Source organism: Eleginops maclovinus, chromosome 8, assembly GCF_036324505.1.
Source record: "Eleginops maclovinus isolate JMC-PN-2008 ecotype Puerto Natales chromosome 8, JC_Emac_rtc_rv5, whole genome shotgun sequence".
NCBI classification, from domain to species: Eukaryota; Metazoa; Chordata; class Actinopteri; order Perciformes; family Eleginopidae; genus Eleginops; species Eleginops maclovinus.
The window spans coordinates 16,306,577-16,324,236 of record NC_086356.1 but is presented as its reverse complement, the minus strand read 5'-3'; the positions used below and the strand labels follow the sequence as shown (position 1 = coordinate 16,324,236).

The following is a 17,660-nucleotide window of genomic DNA, read 5'->3' as shown; positions in this document are numbered from 1 at the left end:
ACAGAAACATCAATCCAACAGCGGCCCCTGCTTGTGTACTACATACAGTACACACAATATAAGGTATACTGTTTAGTAAATTGTGTGTAATAATAACAATATGTAATTAATTTCTCAGAGAATATAAAGGAGAATTCATATATTTAAATAATCAACTCATTTTTGTTTGCTTTAATTCAATTACATATTTCAGCAGCAGGTTTATTTATTGTTAAATCAGGTTCCATTCACGTGACTGAATGTTCTTCCTCTCACGTGATTGGCTGTTTTTTCATTCACGTGATTGGCTGTATTTTACAGCCCTTTGATTGGCTACTGCAGTCAAGGCAGTGTTTTCAATCTGCGGGACACGGAAGTGACAGCTAGAGGCAGCCACTTTAAAACTTTTTTTGTGTGGATATTATAACGACAAAAGACAAGAAGTTATGAAAACCCGTTAGCTAAGCCTTATATCCGCCAATTTTTGTATTTCTTCTACCGTTTGATACAGCCGAACGGACTTCCTTATTTACATTGTGACACCAGTTTGACTTAATAGAGCTCTGCTGAGTTCATACCTGAGACATTATCGATGGGTTATCCGCTCATTATAGCTTTTTTTCTGGTAAGCTCCTCTATGGTATTAGCGTCCCAGCAGCCCAACATCGTTTTCATCCTGGCAGATGACTATGGTTGGTATGATGTCGGCTACCACAGCTCAGAGATCCGGACCCCGAACCTGGACAAACTGTCCGCAGCAGGAGTCCGCCTGGAGAACTACTATGTCCAGCCTCTGTGCACCCCGTCCAGAAACCTGCTCATGACCGGGAGATACCAGGTGAGATCCACACCCTGAGACCTGCTGCATGTGAAGTATTCAGATCCGTGTGCAAAAGTACCACACTGTGAAGGTACTTCACTGCAAATAAAAAAAAAAAGTAAGTAAAAGTTTTTATCAGCACAACTTTTAGGAAAAGTACTTGATGTTTTTGTATCAAAATTAGAACCATTTAATAAACTAAACCTAACACTTTTAAAAAGTTATAAATAAAAACTAAATGTTGACAAGAAATACAAATATTCAAACAAGTAAGCACAATAGGCATGTGATGCATTTAATACAAATGTTATATGTGCAGAATAACATCATTCAAAGTGAGTACAGTTTAGAGTGGTGTTCACTGGTTTAAGGTTGTGGCAAGGCACATTTATTTAGGTAATATATTTGATCAATAAAAAAAGCCAATGAAAGAAGAAAAAGCCCTGTTGTCAGCTTTGTGAAGATTCATTTTCCAGCTGATCCAAGAATGTTAAAAATACTTTATTAAGCTTCAAAAGTATGAACATTTTGAATTTGAAAAGTAACTGAAACTGTCTGACAAATGTAGGAATCATCATAATGACAAGTAAAGTCCAGGGCATGACTTTGTGTTTGTTTATTTTTGTGTGTTTATTCAAAAGTTCCATGGGGAAAAGTCCAATTTTGACATTGGTGGAAAGTAGAACAAGAGGACAAAGACGTTATTTTGAAACTTTAGTTTGCATCACTGTTGCGACAGAGGCTGTTGGTTCCCCCTTCACTATTTTTAGATGTGGCTTTTTGCCGTTTTCACAGTCTATGCATTTTCAATATAATTTGTTTCCTAACAGTATGTGTTGATTTCAACCTCCTCAGATCCACACAGGCATGCAGCACCAGATCATCTGGCCTTGTCAGCCCTACTGTGTGCCTCTGGATGAGAAACTGCTGCCTCAGCTGATGAAGGAGGCGGGCTACGCCACACACATGGTGGGCAAGTGGCACCTGGGCATGTACAAGAAGGACTGCCTGCCAACACGCCGGGGCTTTGACACATACTTCGGTATATTTCATTATCACAAAGCATTTCATGTAAGTTATTCTCAGTATTACACATTTATAATTGTATGAATGTGTGCTCCAGGTTACCTCACAGGTAGCGAGGATTACTTCACTCATGTCCGCTGTAATCGGATTGCTGCTCTGAACCTGAGTCGTTGTGCATTGGACCTGCGGGACGGAGAAGAGGTCGCTACAGGATACAAAGGAGACTATTCCACTGAACTGTTCAGCCAGAGGGCCACCAGCATCATTAAAAAGCACAACCCTAACAAGGTGACACACACTCAAGTCACACACCCGCACAAAGTGTCACAGTGTAGAGCAGTAAATCCTGATCTGAATCATGCTAATTTACAGTCAAATCAAAGGGTATACATTTTAATTGTTGTATTAGGCGTTTTAGTGGGTTGCAGTTCATTGGTTTGCTTTTGTCCCAACTGTTTTGGTTCAATATCACTGCTTTCATCATTTACACTCTCAGCAGGCTGCTGTCTTCAGATAGAAATCTCTAAAGAACTCCCACAGAGCCTTACCTGATCAGCACCAAACAGCAGAGAGAAAAGGAGAAACATACAGTAGTGGAGGATTTAGCAGTTAAAGAGACAGAGGTTTCACTTCATAAAAGGTAGAAACCCAAACAGATGTCAAAGAGATAGAATATTGGACTTTCATCAGATGGTTAAGATGATAAAATGAATTAGCCGCAATTGCTGGATATCTAAATACATACAGTAACTTTAGTACATCACCTTAGAAAATGACTATATGTCCAGGTTTTAATCATGATTATTTCATCCTTCTGTACTTTTAGATAATACAGTATTTTTTGGTTGTCTCCACTACCGCTGTTTACAACAGTAAGTCACAGAGGGCGTCTCCACATGCTTCTTTTGTAACACATCTTTTTGTTTCAGCCGCTCTTCCTCTACGTGGCACTTCAAGCAGTCCATGAACCGCTGCAGGTGCCCGAGCGCTACCTGGCCCCCTACAGTTTCATCAAAGACCCTCATCGCAGGCAGTACGCCGGCATGGTGTCGGCCATGGACGAGGCCGTGGGAAACATCACCCTGGCTCTGCAGCAGGGAGGACTGTGGGACAACACGATCCTGGTGTTCTCAACAGGTATGTTTTTGTCCTGTAATGCTGGATATTGACCAATGTATCTTCTGTCAAATCTCATTGAAACATTTTAAGACCTAAGAAAAACACTAGGTCATCTTACCTCATCCGAGTGAACTACCAAGACTTAAATGGAAATACATAATGACAGAACAACTTGCTGTTTATTTGCACATAAATATTTATTTGGTGAACTTCTCTCTAACCGTGTAACTCTTTTTTATAGTGTGCCAGAATAGAAACCAAATCAGTGAATTTAATAAAGAGCAATTACAATTTATGTAAGCAGACTCGAGATCACACTTTCTCTGTGCATTAAAGCCGGTTTTCCAGGGTTTAGGTGAGTTTATTGAGTTAAAGCATCAGCTGGTTAGATAATACACTACTTAACCACATGGTCAAGAGGGAGGCACATGAAACAAATATCCTTGCAAGTTCAATGATTGCAACGTTTCCCAGGGAAGGTTACAGTGAACATAGCTCTTGTAATGCTCTAGATTTCCACTAGAGAGCAGTGTTTTGTTGTATTTAATCTCACAGGCTTCAATGTCAGGATCTCTGATGTGTAAATTGAATACAGAAATCAAACTAAAGGAACACTTTAATTGGCGTTTGTCTTCATGCACACCTTGGAAGTCTCGGTATGGTTGAAGCTTAAATCTACCTGTCATATAGACCTCTGACGAAGAACAGAATAAGGCAAAGAGCGGGGTGTGCAGCGTCATCTAAACATGTGCCTGCTCTCAGGTTTCCACATGTGGAACCTGTAATGAATTGCATCTGAAGTAGGTAACTCCTTTGAGGGTTATTTTTACTTTTTTTTAAAGGATAATTAGAAGACTGGAACAATGCTGCAAAGTAAAGTGCAAGTTTGTCTTATGGCCTGCGGTAGGTGGCCTGTTCCATTGTTCTACACATTTGGTTGCCTTTAAGTGGAAGGATTCAGCGAGCCATATGCCGGGCAGACCCTGGCTGAGGAAAAACTCCAGATACTTCCTGCTTTCTCTAATGTGATGCAATAGTTATATAATACATTACCAGGATATAGTGTATAAAAGAATAAACATACTTTGCCGAAATGAGTCAGAGTAAGGTCTATCAATGACTCTATTAGTCATTTCTACAATAGTTTTTGTAAGCTGTTGATTGGTAATTGACCCAGATGAATCATGCTCAACAGGAAGGAAATCAACCCTAGATTTGAAATTCCTCTATGATGAAAGTTTCTGCCTTTACTGTAAGCAAATTAAGCTCAAGAGCTTTAGGTGAAACTGGAGGGGGAAGTTGGCAAAAAGAGGGAATCAGCGTGTAGAGAGCCAAAGCAGCTTGAAAAGGCATTAAGGAGCAGACAGACTTTTCCAGAAACAGTTGGGAATCGGCACAGACTACTTCCTGGACTCGCATGAGACAGGGAGCCCTGCCTTTGATGTGATTGGACAAGTGTGTTTATACTGGACAGGCTCATTGTGATGATGACAGTCAGTGTAACTGCAGTGTGTGTGTATCCCTTACTGTAATGGATGGATATTCTGCTGGACTGTTTGTCTAACAGAGGAGACAAATAGATGAACATTGCTATATTGTTTTAATGCTCTATGGGAAGCAAATGTTGGTCGTTCTACAACTTTGGTTCAGATTGAAATATCTATCTATCAAATGTGTTACAAGGAAATTCTTTTAAGACTTTCATGCTCCTAAGAGGATCAATCCCACTGACTTTTGTGATCCCCTGACTTTTCTACTACTAAACTGATTGCTATTTAATTAAATACTAATATAAAACTGCAAAGGATCATAATATGTCCTCTTTTATATTCCTCCGGCCATCATCAGGATCAAATGTAAATTGTCCAACATTTATTATTTTGACTAAATATCTGCAGCTAATGACATTCCCACTTGCATTGGCTGTATTTTTTCTTTAGTGCTAAATAACAAATGTTAGCATGCTGGAAGGGCAAACTAAGGTCATTCACTTGGTAGATATGATGTGACCAGTTCAACATATTATAATACATAATCTAACTACATGCATGGCTTTAGGCCCTTTTACTAATGTATGTTTCTACTGAACAGGAATCGGTTGTATGGGTAGAGAAACTTTTCCATATTATCCAGCAGCTTCAAAGGTATTTTTACAGATGTCAACTTTTTGTCTGGGGTAAAACCAACATTACCAACAACAGTAGTTTTTTCGCTGCGCTCTCTTCTTCTTCAAGGGAAGAACATGGAATCTGCATCCTGTTTTTAAACAGAGGCCATAGTCTTTTTAAGCATTTAGTGCACAGATACCTCCCCAGATCTCCTCTTTATGCGTTTATCTTGTATCTCCTGATTTGAAATCCCTAATACACCGTTGTCTTTTTCTCCTTGTCACATGACATTTTGTCCCCAGATAACGGAGGTCAGACGTTGAGCGGTGGCAGCAACTGGCCGCTGCGAGGAAGGAAGTGGTCACTATGGGAAGGAGGGATCCGGGGAGTCGGATTTGTCGCTAGCCCGCTGCTGAAGCAACCCGGGACCGTCAGCCACGAACTCATCCACATCTCTGACTGGCTGCCAACCCTTGTTGGCCTGGCCGGAGGGAGCACCAACAGCACCAAGCCACTGGACGGATTCAACGTGTGGAACACAATTAGGTGAGCTGCTGAACTGTAAATATTTTTCACACATCTGGGATTTGAATTCTTCATCTCGGGATGTTTCTTGGGTGGTAGGTCAGAGTTTACAGCGTGAGTGATACCAGCTCTTAAATCTGACAGTCTGCCCTCTCTTTGTGCCTCTTTCCAATCCTTCCCCCCATGTGCTCCAGCTCCAACTGCCTCTGCCTGTCTCCCTGACCGAGCGTCTTTTTCTTGTAGGAGCCCCTGCTCCTTCAATAAGCCCTTTGTTACTTTGGCAATGGGAGCTCAAAGAGAAGGAAATTCCATCAGTCATTCTCACACAAATCTGTAGTCCTTCCATCCCTTTCTTTCCCCCCCTGATCCTCTCTCCATCCCCTCCTCTGCCTCTAAGAACTATGAAATCCTGCTTTTGTATAAACTCATTAGTTTAGCTTGAAATCCTTTTATGTGGGAACGTACCTGAGATGTTGTTCTTTTATCTGTAATGTATTTAATTATGAGTTATCATTCAACTGTTGACACACCACAAATGATATTTCCATGTTAATGTGTGCACAGGTAATCACACAGGCTGTCACTGACTACATGACTGACATATTCTATTTGTAAACTAAATGTGGACACAGTGAAAGGAGGCCAAATGAAGGGCTGCAGCAGAAAATCAAGGCTTAGCCTGGACCACAAACTACTACTCACAGCCTCCACTTGACCCGATTGGTTGAAGCAAGTCAGCTGACAGCTTAGTGCTGCCAGTTGCCATGCAAAACAACGCATGGCACCAACTGCTGTTTGTTTTCACTTCTTTTTACAGTTGGATTTTGTATTTAATTGGCCTGTTACAGAAAACAGCAGCTTGGCCGGTGGAAAATAAAAAACGCAAATTAGGGCCCAGAACAGTAGGCAGGCAGGAGTTATTTTAGTTGTGTTATCAGACACTGTGGTCAGTGAGAGTAGTGTGTTTTCTCTGTGGTGGAGTGCGGTCAGAGCATACGACTGCATGGTGAACAACGGCCAGCTGGTTTAGATTTACAGATCCCTGAGGATTTTACAGTGCATGAGTCAGACACGGTGTTGTGTGTGTTAGTTGTGTATCCATATGTTTAACGGTTACTTTCTATCTTGCAGCAACGGCTTTGCCTCACCCAGACTGGAGCTGCTGCACAACATTGACCCTCTGTATATTGACATCGCTCCGTGTAAGTTCACATGCTTCACTATTCATAAATGGGGTTTTTCCCACTCTGTCCGCACTGTGATTTATATTCATCAGAACATATAAGACGTAATACCCCCAGCAGGGTTTCATTTGTGGATTTGGACAACGTTGAGGTTGAGTTTCCTAACTGTACTGTGGTGAAAACGTGTATGTACATGTCGCTATGCACTCATTCAGACCTGGTAAAGAGTCTGACATTCATTTTGAAATAGGATCTTATGAAACACAAACGTTGGCTGACACAAGCTGCAGATATCCCACCAAAAAGTATTCACTGCAGCACATCCTGCCAAGAGGCTGAGATCATTTCACGTCTTTATATAAGTCTGGGAACTCTGTTTGCATTCAGTCTTTTTGCAGTCTTCTGTGTTTTATTGAGAAAAGGAAAGGGGAAAAAAATTATCTATTTCTCACTCAACACTTAATGGTCATTGTTGTCTGATAAATGTATTGATTATTGTTGAGTTTTTTATTCTATGCTACTATAGGTTAAATAATATACATTATACAATAACATTTGACTGTTGGACAATGTGACCCCTCATTAGAGTTTATGGTTGGTCAGCCAGGCTGAAACATGGCAAAAGCTTTATGTAGGATATTGTTCAAATCTGGAAATAACAGCGACCATTCTCTCCTGGACGACATAGTGTTGCACTCTGTTGTTCACACACTAAGACACATAAATAGTTGTGTCAAGAGAGGTGCATACCCTGGACAGAGCCCCTGTCTAATCTGATTATGGAAGTTGTGGTGGGGAGGGGGATTTCTGAAGATATTTCACTATGTGAGATTATGCTGCCAACCTAGGTAAAGGCTCTCAGGGCTGTAGACTTATACAAGTGATAGCGACGCTGTTATTGTTAGCACCTTGTGAGTATGTGTGTCATTATGTCAACATGTGATCCTGGAGAGACGTACTGTAGCGGGAACTACCAGAGGGGCTGAGGACTTTGCCATGTGTTTCTATTTCTGTGGACAGGTTTTTTTGTGGGGGATGTCAATGCAATAATGTTGACAACAATCCAAGACACAGTCATCCAAATGAAGTCCGTGTTTGATGATGAATGTTGTCCAAGCAGTGGCGGCAGAATTAGGTGAGGAAGTGGTTTTTAGTTTCCATCCCTTGCTTGATTTGGCATGGCGGCTTGTCTGATCACATTAAAGGTTTGATCTCTAGGTTATACATCTATCGTCTGACTGGAAATAAAACTTAGGCGATCTTGCTCCATGAAGACCTAGCCTGCTCTGTTCCCTATGTTAGGTCCTTCTCCCTAAAGTCAGCTTTCACAGTTTGCAGCCTAGCAGTTTTGGGGCAACCTTGCTGAATTTGCTAGAGCGAGTCTATTCTGGTTCAAATAGGATTTGATCCCAGCCAATTCTGATGGCGAGTCCTAGATATCGATATTGGTAGCACCACGCTGTTACACTTAGTCATGTTGTATAACGGTCCATTGATGACTCTTAAAGAGGCCCTATTATGCCTTCTAGGGTTTTCCCCTTCTGTGTAGAGTGTTATGTTTTTGTGCATGTAAATGGCCTGCAAAGGCTAAAATCTCCTAAGGGAGTTTCTCCCCAGCGCCAGGCCTGAAACGCCTCCATTAGACTCTTTGGATTACTTCTGTATCATAGTGACATCACTATGTAAGACTTGACCAATCACATCAGATCTGGCCAGATAACCAATCAGAGCAGACTGGGCTCTGGTTTCAGACAGAGGGTGAAAAGAGGAGCTGCAGCACAGGCAGTATGAGAAAAATAAAGAGCTTTCTGAACATTAAAGCATGGAGACATGTTCCAGTAGAGGCAAGAAATACAAATATGAGAGAATTAGATACTTAAAATGTCCAGTGCCGTCTCACAAGGTTGGAAACCACTGGTTTAAACTCGTCCTTCGATCTCTTATCAATAAAGACAAGCCTTTCCCGGCTCACACCAGGAGAGTGATGACGGATACCAGTCACTCGTCTGTCATTGGTCTGTCACATGGCTGACAAATATAGACAAACAACCGTATACTCCTGCAGGCAATTTAGCTAATTGTTAGAAAACCTAACCTTCATGTCATGGACCGTGGCAGGACACCAGTTCAAACTCTATCTATCTAATCCTCATTGATCAGCCAGTGACACAAATTTGATACAGCATGTTAAGATGATGCAAACCTTGTGCTGCCTATCTGTGTTTATGAAATCTATAACTGTGATCCTTGGTTTCTAATGTTGTAATTCTATGGTTTTCTCGCTCTTCCCAACAAGTATCAAGAGGCTCATTGTTTGAGCCAGTAATCACAAATACGCCAGACATCGTGAATCCAATTAACTCAAGTCAAAGCAGACAGGGGCCTAAGAATAGCATGGAGTTGCATAACATCCAACTAAACTCACATTTAAAGTCAACGCTGAGTTTATTATGGGTGTTTGAAATGTGTTTGATTGGATTAAGAGTTTATGAGGAATCTGGCTCGAGGTGATTCTCACATGATATTATTATCAGTGGATGTCTCTTCATTTTGGTTTCTTTACGAAGTCTACACATCATATCTAGCCTGTGAAAGAACATTTTACATGGCATAAGCATAAGCAACTTTCTAAAAAAAAAAAAGAAACATCTTCCATGTGTTTACAAATGTAATCCAATTCATTTTTGTGAATTAGCTTGATTGTCATTCTAGTTATGTCTTTGTGATTTTTGTACCTCATAAAATGCTATTTGTTATGCTGTTGTAAGGAAGGCTGATTACACAAGGTTGAAATTGTAATCGGTCTCTGTTGAAACTGTAATCAGTCCACATTGTTGTAATCTGAGATAGTCGATGTTTGAGGTTCAGGGTGTGTGTGCTTACAGTTCAAGCTCTGTGATTGTGGGGAGGTTTCCAGGAAATTGGTCATGTGACTCCCTTTTTTTGTTTGGCTGTCAGACACAGTGGAGTGGTCTCATTCTTGTCTTAACCACTTAATATTAGGTGGTCCTGGTCCTGATCTGAGATCTTTGTGGAGCATGCTGCACCTTTAGTTACACATTCGAAAATAGAAGAGGTAAAAGGAGGAGTGCATTTTTGTGCTCAAATGTTTCACAGATGTGCCATAATGGGCACATAATGGACCGTCATGAAAGTGGATTCATACCGTTTCATTCATCTCCTGGAAGTACAGTACTTCTCTTCTCTTCTAGCAAGTGTGGTAGAGGAATTATCCACGATAAATACCGTATGCGGCACTGCAGTTTAATTTGGTGCAGGAGGAGCTTTCTAAACTGGTTTGATTTACTGAACTATCACTTGAAACTCCTTTAAAACCTTATTACAGATCACACTTCCTCCTGAGTCAGTGTGTAAAAGTGGTGAGCGCTTGTGATGTACAATGTATTCTACAACTCAATTTATAGTCACCTGGCAAACTTTACAGAGATCTGGTTTCAGTTGGACATATTTCTAATATTTCCCCTCCCTTTTTGCTCTGATATATTATCACCAACTCCAGAGAAAAAATATATTTAGGTGTTAAAATGCTTATTTTATGTACTTGAGCTAGTTGCTGACTGTTGCTGTCTGCCATTGGAAGAGTGCAGTGGCGTGTTTTTTTGCTAAAAACAGCTGTCTGCTGAAAATGGAGAGGTTGATGGGAGCAGTGCGACAAAAACATTCAAAGGTGTCTGAAGATCAAACTATAAAGTTGAATTAAAAGGAGATACAAACCTCCTTAAAGCTCCTTTTAGTTACTAAAGGTAACACCTTTGACATCTCATCTCCCATCTAAAAAAGTGACAAGAGCTCCTGGGAATACACCAAAATAGCCTGTTTGACTGAATACTTTATTTATAGTCCCGTCATTGATTTATCCTATTTTTAGACACTTCTGTTAACACAGCCATAAGCGAGCAGAGCTCAAATCCCCCTGAAAGTTACGTCTAAGTCATTTGAATGATAAGAGAGTGAAGAACGACACTGCTGCTTTACAAGCGCCCATGTTTTGTCTTTGAGACTTTATTGTCAGAGACCACAGTGACAGCCAGCTCCTCCTGATGCATTCCAGCCTGAGATTCCTCTTTTCCTATTAACCCGCTCCTTTCAGACTCCATGTGTCTTCCCCTTTTCTCTTTCCATGCTTTCCTTTTTTGGGTTTTTCTCCATTTAGCTCATGAAAGAGCTTTGTCCCCTTTTTACATACTTTCTCCTTTCAAAATCCCCCTTCTTTGCTCTCACTCTGTGTAAGAAGAGGGATCCCGACTTAACAGAGGGGTCCCTGAACTTCTCGCGGAGAAACCCTGGACTTGGCCCAAGCCTTAAATCACCCCCAAATTTCCCTTCTGTTCTCTCAGGGTCTCTTCCCACTTTCCCCCCGCCTTTCCCTCCTTTTTTTGAGCCCATTTGTGGATTCTCCTTCTGTGGATCCAGATGAGCAAGGCCCGGCATTGAGGCACTCATGCAGGAATGAATGTAAGAAATGGACAGTATGTGAGTTGGGGTTTGAGGCCCGTTTCCTTAAAGAAGCAAAAGCTTGAAATTCAATCTACCACCTGCTTGCATAACACCTGAATCTGTCTGGATGTCTATTCTGCAGTTTGCCCTTCTTGTGCAAAGGACATGAGCTCTGCCAGTTGTTTACACAGATCTGGTGTGGTTCGGGGATTGCTCTGCGTTGAGAAACCCAGTTTAATGCATGTGAGAACAATTAAGAGAGCCACATGTAATTTTCCACGATGATCAGTGAAGATTTCAATGTCAGAGCTTTTATCATGTGGTCGCAAAAACGCTGAGATCGGAAATGTTTTAATTCTCCAGTCATGTCGCTGTGGTCGAATCCACTCCATAAAAACAAGCTCCGATGGGAACATTGGCTTGGTGTGGGAGGGGTATGGGTCTATAAGCAAAGAATGTGATGAAATACTTGTTTTCGACAGCGTTAGGACGCAGAAATTACTTGCAAATCTGTCTAATCAGGACCATATTGTCGGGGTCAAACACAGCGTGAACCTGATAATACTCTCAAGGCCATTTTAAAAATGTGCTCACTTCTGGTAGACATTTTCCATAAGAGGAGAAATGGATTGTGGCAGGACGCAGCAGAAATGTCTGGACACCCTCAGAACAAAAGCCAATTATTTACTTTTGCCTTGACTTGTGATATGGCGCCAGTTTTTCCTCGTTTGATACTGTATTGAAAATCTGCCCGACAGCAGTTATGGCAAATTATTCATTGTGCTTGGCAGATATGAAAAGACTGGTGCTGAGTTGACCACAGTACCACCATAATAGTCAAATTCCTCCTTAAACTTTTAGGAAATTAATACGTACAACAGTATCTGTTCTTAAAGGGAAGTATTGTTTTGAAGCACTCAATTCCTACAGTTTCAATGTTGGTTTTACAGCACAAAAAGAGCTCTTTCTTATTGGTGTATTTATTTTGACACCTTCACATGATTCTCCGGTATGCAATGCTTTTCGGTGCCAATCTACCTTCCCGTATGGTTTACATGGACTTCCACAGAGGGCGTTTTGTATCCAGTAGTAGTCTAATATCGTCTTAATCAGCGGGAGCTAGTTTTAGACATATTTTTAGAGATGGATGACCTCCATGATCAGCTCCGTCCTCTCCTCTCTGCAGGTCCTGGCACTGAGCGTCAGTCATCTTTGGCTCAGATGGCCAGCGGAGGCTCCTGGTCCAATTTTGGCTTCAATGTGTCCTTTCACGCCGCCATCCGATCCTCAAACTGGAAGCTGCTGACAGGCTACCCAGGTCAGTATCTTCTGACACCCATAATGACATGTTTAGTCTAAGTAGGAAGCGCAAAAATCAAACACACTTGTGCAGAGAAACAGGTTCAGTTCTTACCTGTGCTAAAAAGTGGAAGACGTTTCTAGATCCCTTAGTTAAGTAAAAGTGCCAAAATCAAGAGTTAAGTTTAACCATTTTTTATATAGAAGTATAAAAAACACCCCTGTGACAGCTGGTGTTGGTAGACGTAGATTAACTCATTTTTGTAAATTTTATCCAGTGGTTCCCAAAATGAGGGTGAAGCCCCTTCAAAAGGTCACAACATTAATCTGATGGGTGGCGAGTTGACTGATTAATGAGGAAAATAAAAGACTGTTTGGACAACCATTCTGTATACATTTGTTTGTAAAATATTGGATAAATATACAGTATATGAAATTATATAATATAATAATATACATTTACCTCTTGAGGCCTGAAATAGTTATTTGAATGAAAGCATTTATGACTTTTTCAAATGTCTAGTTAAGACAAGACGCTCCAACTGGTATAAGTCAGGGCCATAAGACAAAAATATTGGGAGCCAGGGATTTAATCAAGTATTTTGTTGAACTACATTATTATTTGTTGAGTTTTTTTTTAAACATTGTTTCTAAAAAAGTACTAACAGCTCTCAGACAAATGCAGTGCAGTAGAAAGTGTAATATTATTCTCTCAAATGTCATGAAGTAAAAGCATAAGTAGCATTAAATGGAAATAGTCAAGACAAGTTGCTCGAAATTGTATTTAATTACAGAACTTGTGTTAATGTATTGAGCTACTTTCCATCATGTTTGCTAATATCATTTCTTCATCTTATTTCCTCCAGGTTGTGACATTTGGTTTCCACGACCCGGGCACAACAGCTCCAATTCAAACCCCTCCCGGGTGGATCTACTGAAGTCCGTAATGCTGTTTGACATAGAAAAAGATCCCGAGGAGAGGAATGAGTTATCCGCTCACTTCCCCAACGTAGTAGAGTATCTGCTCAGTAGGCTCAACCAATACCAGAAAAGTGCTTTACCGATAAACTTCCCCGATAATGACCCCCGATGTGACCCGGGTCCCACTGGGGCCTGGGGACCCTGGGCATAGGATGGAAATGAAAGTTATGACAGTTGTAGCACTTTGTTAAATGTGAATTTCAGCAGCAGGAATCTCTTCTGTTGAGGCAAAGAGTTACATTTTTAAAGACATTGCGATGATTAGATTTAATGTGTAAAACACAGCATTTTTTATCCCTCAATAATTTCAATCAGTCAGTCCGATTAAAAAATATATATATATTTCACTTGGATTATGTTTTTCGGATTTATTTCTTTGTTTGTCAGTTCATATGGGGAAAACTTTTAGCCTGTTTTCCAGGAAACTTGGTGAAAGGCGGAAGCATGGTCCGAGAAAGATCCAATTTCCTTTTGCAGCGTCATTTTTCCCTTTCATTTGCACTGTGAGATAAGGTATTTTGCTTTGCCGGAGGTCTGTGTTCTCCAAGTCTCCTTTTAGAGTTTCTATTTTTCAACTGCTGGAAAAACTCAGCCATTAATTGACTGACTGATACTGCTATTACTATTGATCGATGTGTCCCAGCTCTGAAATGCTTACGGAGGTTTAGTTAAAGCTATTGCGTCAACGCTGTTTGGCACACATGTTGCTGATTTGTAAAGACCATATCTCCCTGCTGTTTCAGGTATTTGCACTTCATTTATCTACTGTTGACAAGCCGCAGGCCTCTTGTATGTGTCAAACAGGAGGACTGTTTTCATACCTGAGAGAAATACTTCACCAACAAAATGATGGTGTCTTTTGGAGGAGAAAGCTAAATTTGTCACGGTTATGTTTACATCTTCTGACATTGTCGACTAAATGGTCATGGTCAAATTTTTACTTTAAATATGTTTCCTTAAATATACTGTGATTTACTTTTTATTTTTGTATTAATTTCTCACACTTTGAAAATGCGTACTGGTGGAAGCTGAAAATCCAAGTTATATGTTTTGTTCCAGAAAACAAATACTACATAATAAAGAGGCTTCAAAATTCAGTGAACTGCTTTGTAAAAGACTGAAAATTCATGATACTTTGTGCTGAAACTGAGTTAATTACAAGTGCTTTTTTTAGTTTACTCGTTCCCCTTTCAGTTGCCTTAAAGTTAACAACTAGCTGCTAAATGGGTTAGCAGTGTATTTCTGTTTCGAGGTTGAAAATGTGAGGAATTTCTTCACATGCACTTCACATTTCTATTATGTTATGGCTTCAGCAATAACTCCCACATGCCAGTCATTCATGAATGTGCAGTTCTCATGGAGGTGATTTAGAGACAGTTATGGTGATATATCTTATATGTTCTTTCCGCCTCATAGAATACAGAAAAATACTTAAAGGTAAGGAAATCCGAGACTTCCAATTGAATGATTTGCATATTTGGAAGTTAAACAGGAGAAACTAATTTCCTTGATACATCCACTCTCTTTAACATTTGGCCTCCTAGTGATTGACCTCACACTGGCAGGCGCATGCAGACTACGACAGGAAATGCTCCCTGCAGAGAGGGGACGGCCCTGTCCTAATGTGGGCTGTGACCCTTAACCTGCCGTGTATATTGATTGGCAGCATAGCAAAGCAAACAACAATGCTGGTGACTGGAAAACAGAGTCAGATGTCACTGACTCTTGTTTTTTTGAGAATTCCTTTTTCTTTAACAATTGTTTGACCTATTACTCTAAAAGATAGCACTTTGTTGTTGATTTTCATGTTGTCGTTTGTTCTCAGCTGTCTGATATGAAATCATAAGCTTCATATGAGTCGATCAGTAAAGAAATAATGGGAGTTTTTCTTAAATTAACTTTGTTGCAAAGTGTTAAATGTTTAGATACAACTGTTACTTGTATACGTGAAGCTATACGGAGGGTTAGCTTTGACGCTTAGCTTAGCTTAGCTTAGTTTAAGGAAGAAACAGCTAGTCTGGACACACTTTTCTAAAGCCATAATCATTTTTTACAGTGGAGTTTTTACAGTTTCAACAAAAACATACATCATGTGTTTATTAATGTGCTTATAAGTGCTAGTGGGCAGATTTTCTAGAAAGAGCTAAGTTAGCTGTTTCCCCTTTTGTTCTCAGCTAAGCTTACTTAACTCTATATAACTTGCTGAAAGGAGAGTGAATCTATTTTCTTTGATGTCAAAGAGCATTATTGAGTGGTTTGACAAATCAATTTTAACGCAAGTCCACTCTTAGCTTTCTCGAGAGCTTTCAAGTCTGTCACATGGTCTTCATCAATGTATGGAGTTTGCTCTGTTGACATGTGAGCTCAATTACTGTAATGATTGAATCCATAACACTTGATGATACAGAAAGCCGTTAAGTGACCCTTGAATTTTTTCGGTCAAAATAATGCTTCCAAGGCCCAGAATGAACTTAAATGCTTAATTAATGAGTGGCTCTTGAGATTTTAGGTCATATTTCAATGAATTATTTACTTAGTAACAGTTCACTCCATATGGTTCACCCAAGGCAAATGTGTGACGCCACTCGCATGCTTAAAATTTAAAAACCTACTCTACTTTTTACTGTCTTCCTTTTTAAAAATAAGAGGTTTCTAATTTAGGCTGTATAAACTCAAGTGCTTGTGCCTAAAAAAGAGGTACCAAAGTGGCTGGTGAATGGAATTTAAACAGGGATTTTGATAATGGGTGACTACCAGAATACCACATGATTATTTTATGTTTCTGGGAAAGAACTTCTGACATTGCTGAGGCTACAAATTTGTCATTCGCTTGTTCTGTTAGTTTACTCTACAATCAAAACTGTGCATTTAAAGATGATGGGATAGCTTACTTAATTAGATGTTGCCACTTCTTCTTAAACCAGAGGCCTGCAAGTTTCTCAGCTCGACAGCTCACCACTTTAGCACTTCCCATAGCCCGTCTGTGGTGAACAACCCCTCCTGACTAGTTATTCTATCTTGTCATTATGAGTGTCATAAGTCATCTCTTCATACTTTTTCAAAGTGGTTTTGGTGTGTCTTTCACACTTAATCCTGCCTTTTGACTCGGGCCTGTGAAGTCTGCCTTACAGAGTGACAAACACACTCTGATTTGCCTCTGCTGAATCAACAGTGAGGGATTCACCGCCTCTGACGTCGCCTCAACCCCTTTACGTTTTGTTATTTCAGCTGCAACAAAACTATGTGTGCCACAAGTGTGATGCCCCTGAGAGATATGACAGCGTAAAAAGATATGATAGCTGTTGTGAGGCTCTGATGTTTTGATGGTGAGCACATGTGGGACACACGCTCAAAGAAAGAAAAAATGCTGCCACCCTTGATTCCTCTCTGGTATGTCCACAAAGAGACATTGAAGGTTTAAAGTGGGACTGGAATTCCAAAAAAGATGTGTCTTTCTGCTGCCTGACTGTGAAAACAGATTAAAATCATACTGACTAGTGCAGCCAGGAATTGTTGAACCTTGAGGGGGGAAATCCAACAGCTCATCACACCTAACCAAAAAAAAGGTGTTGGCATTACGCCCTAGGTCAAAGATCAATGAGGCATTCTTGTACCTAAATTGTTCTGTAATTAACATTGTGTTTCTAGTACACTCTCTCATATAGTAGAATGTGCATCTTATCTTGGTTCTTCCTAAATAAGTTTTAGGAGCAACTACAGAAAGAAAAGCTTTAGAAGATAATAACTACATTCCTTATCCAACATTATGATGACAGGTTTTCAGCATGGGAATGGGCTTAGTATACGTCCCATTCATTATTCTCAAACAGGAAGAGAAAGATATATTAAGTCACATTTTAGATTAAATCATGAAGATTACAATTGAAATAATCTGTGAAATATCGATACAATACTTAAGTGGTCAGATAATGCAATAGAACAGGTGAAATTGTTATGGGACATTACATAATAAACAAAGTATTGGACAATACAACAATTCAAAGTCGATGAAAAGACACAGAGTGATTGTAATCCGTCCTGATATGGCAATCCATCCGATATACCACAAATGTCGGTGTCAGGTTAGAGCTAGAGGAAAGGTGTGAGGATCATCAAAATCTATATAATTTATCCTCTAGGCACCATAAACGTCTGTACCAA

General features: G+C 40.1%; 1 protein-coding gene across 1 annotated transcript; it reads left to right on the top strand.

Annotated features, from left to right (window-relative positions):
• Positions 1 to 337: 337 nt before the first annotated feature.
• Positions 338 to 14,601, top strand: arsb (arylsulfatase B). The gene is made up of 8 exons (XM_063890084.1): positions 338 to 817; positions 1,655 to 1,841; positions 1,923 to 2,113; positions 2,755 to 2,962; positions 5,355 to 5,598; positions 6,709 to 6,779; positions 12,406 to 12,537; positions 13,385 to 14,601. Exons 1-8 carry the CDS (start codon positions 572 to 574, stop codon positions 13,648 to 13,650), a joined length of 1,545 nt encoding a protein of 514 aa, XP_063746154.1. The 5' UTR covers positions 338 to 571; the 3' UTR covers positions 13,651 to 14,601.
• The last annotated feature ends 3,059 nt before the right edge of the window (positions 14,602 to 17,660 follow it).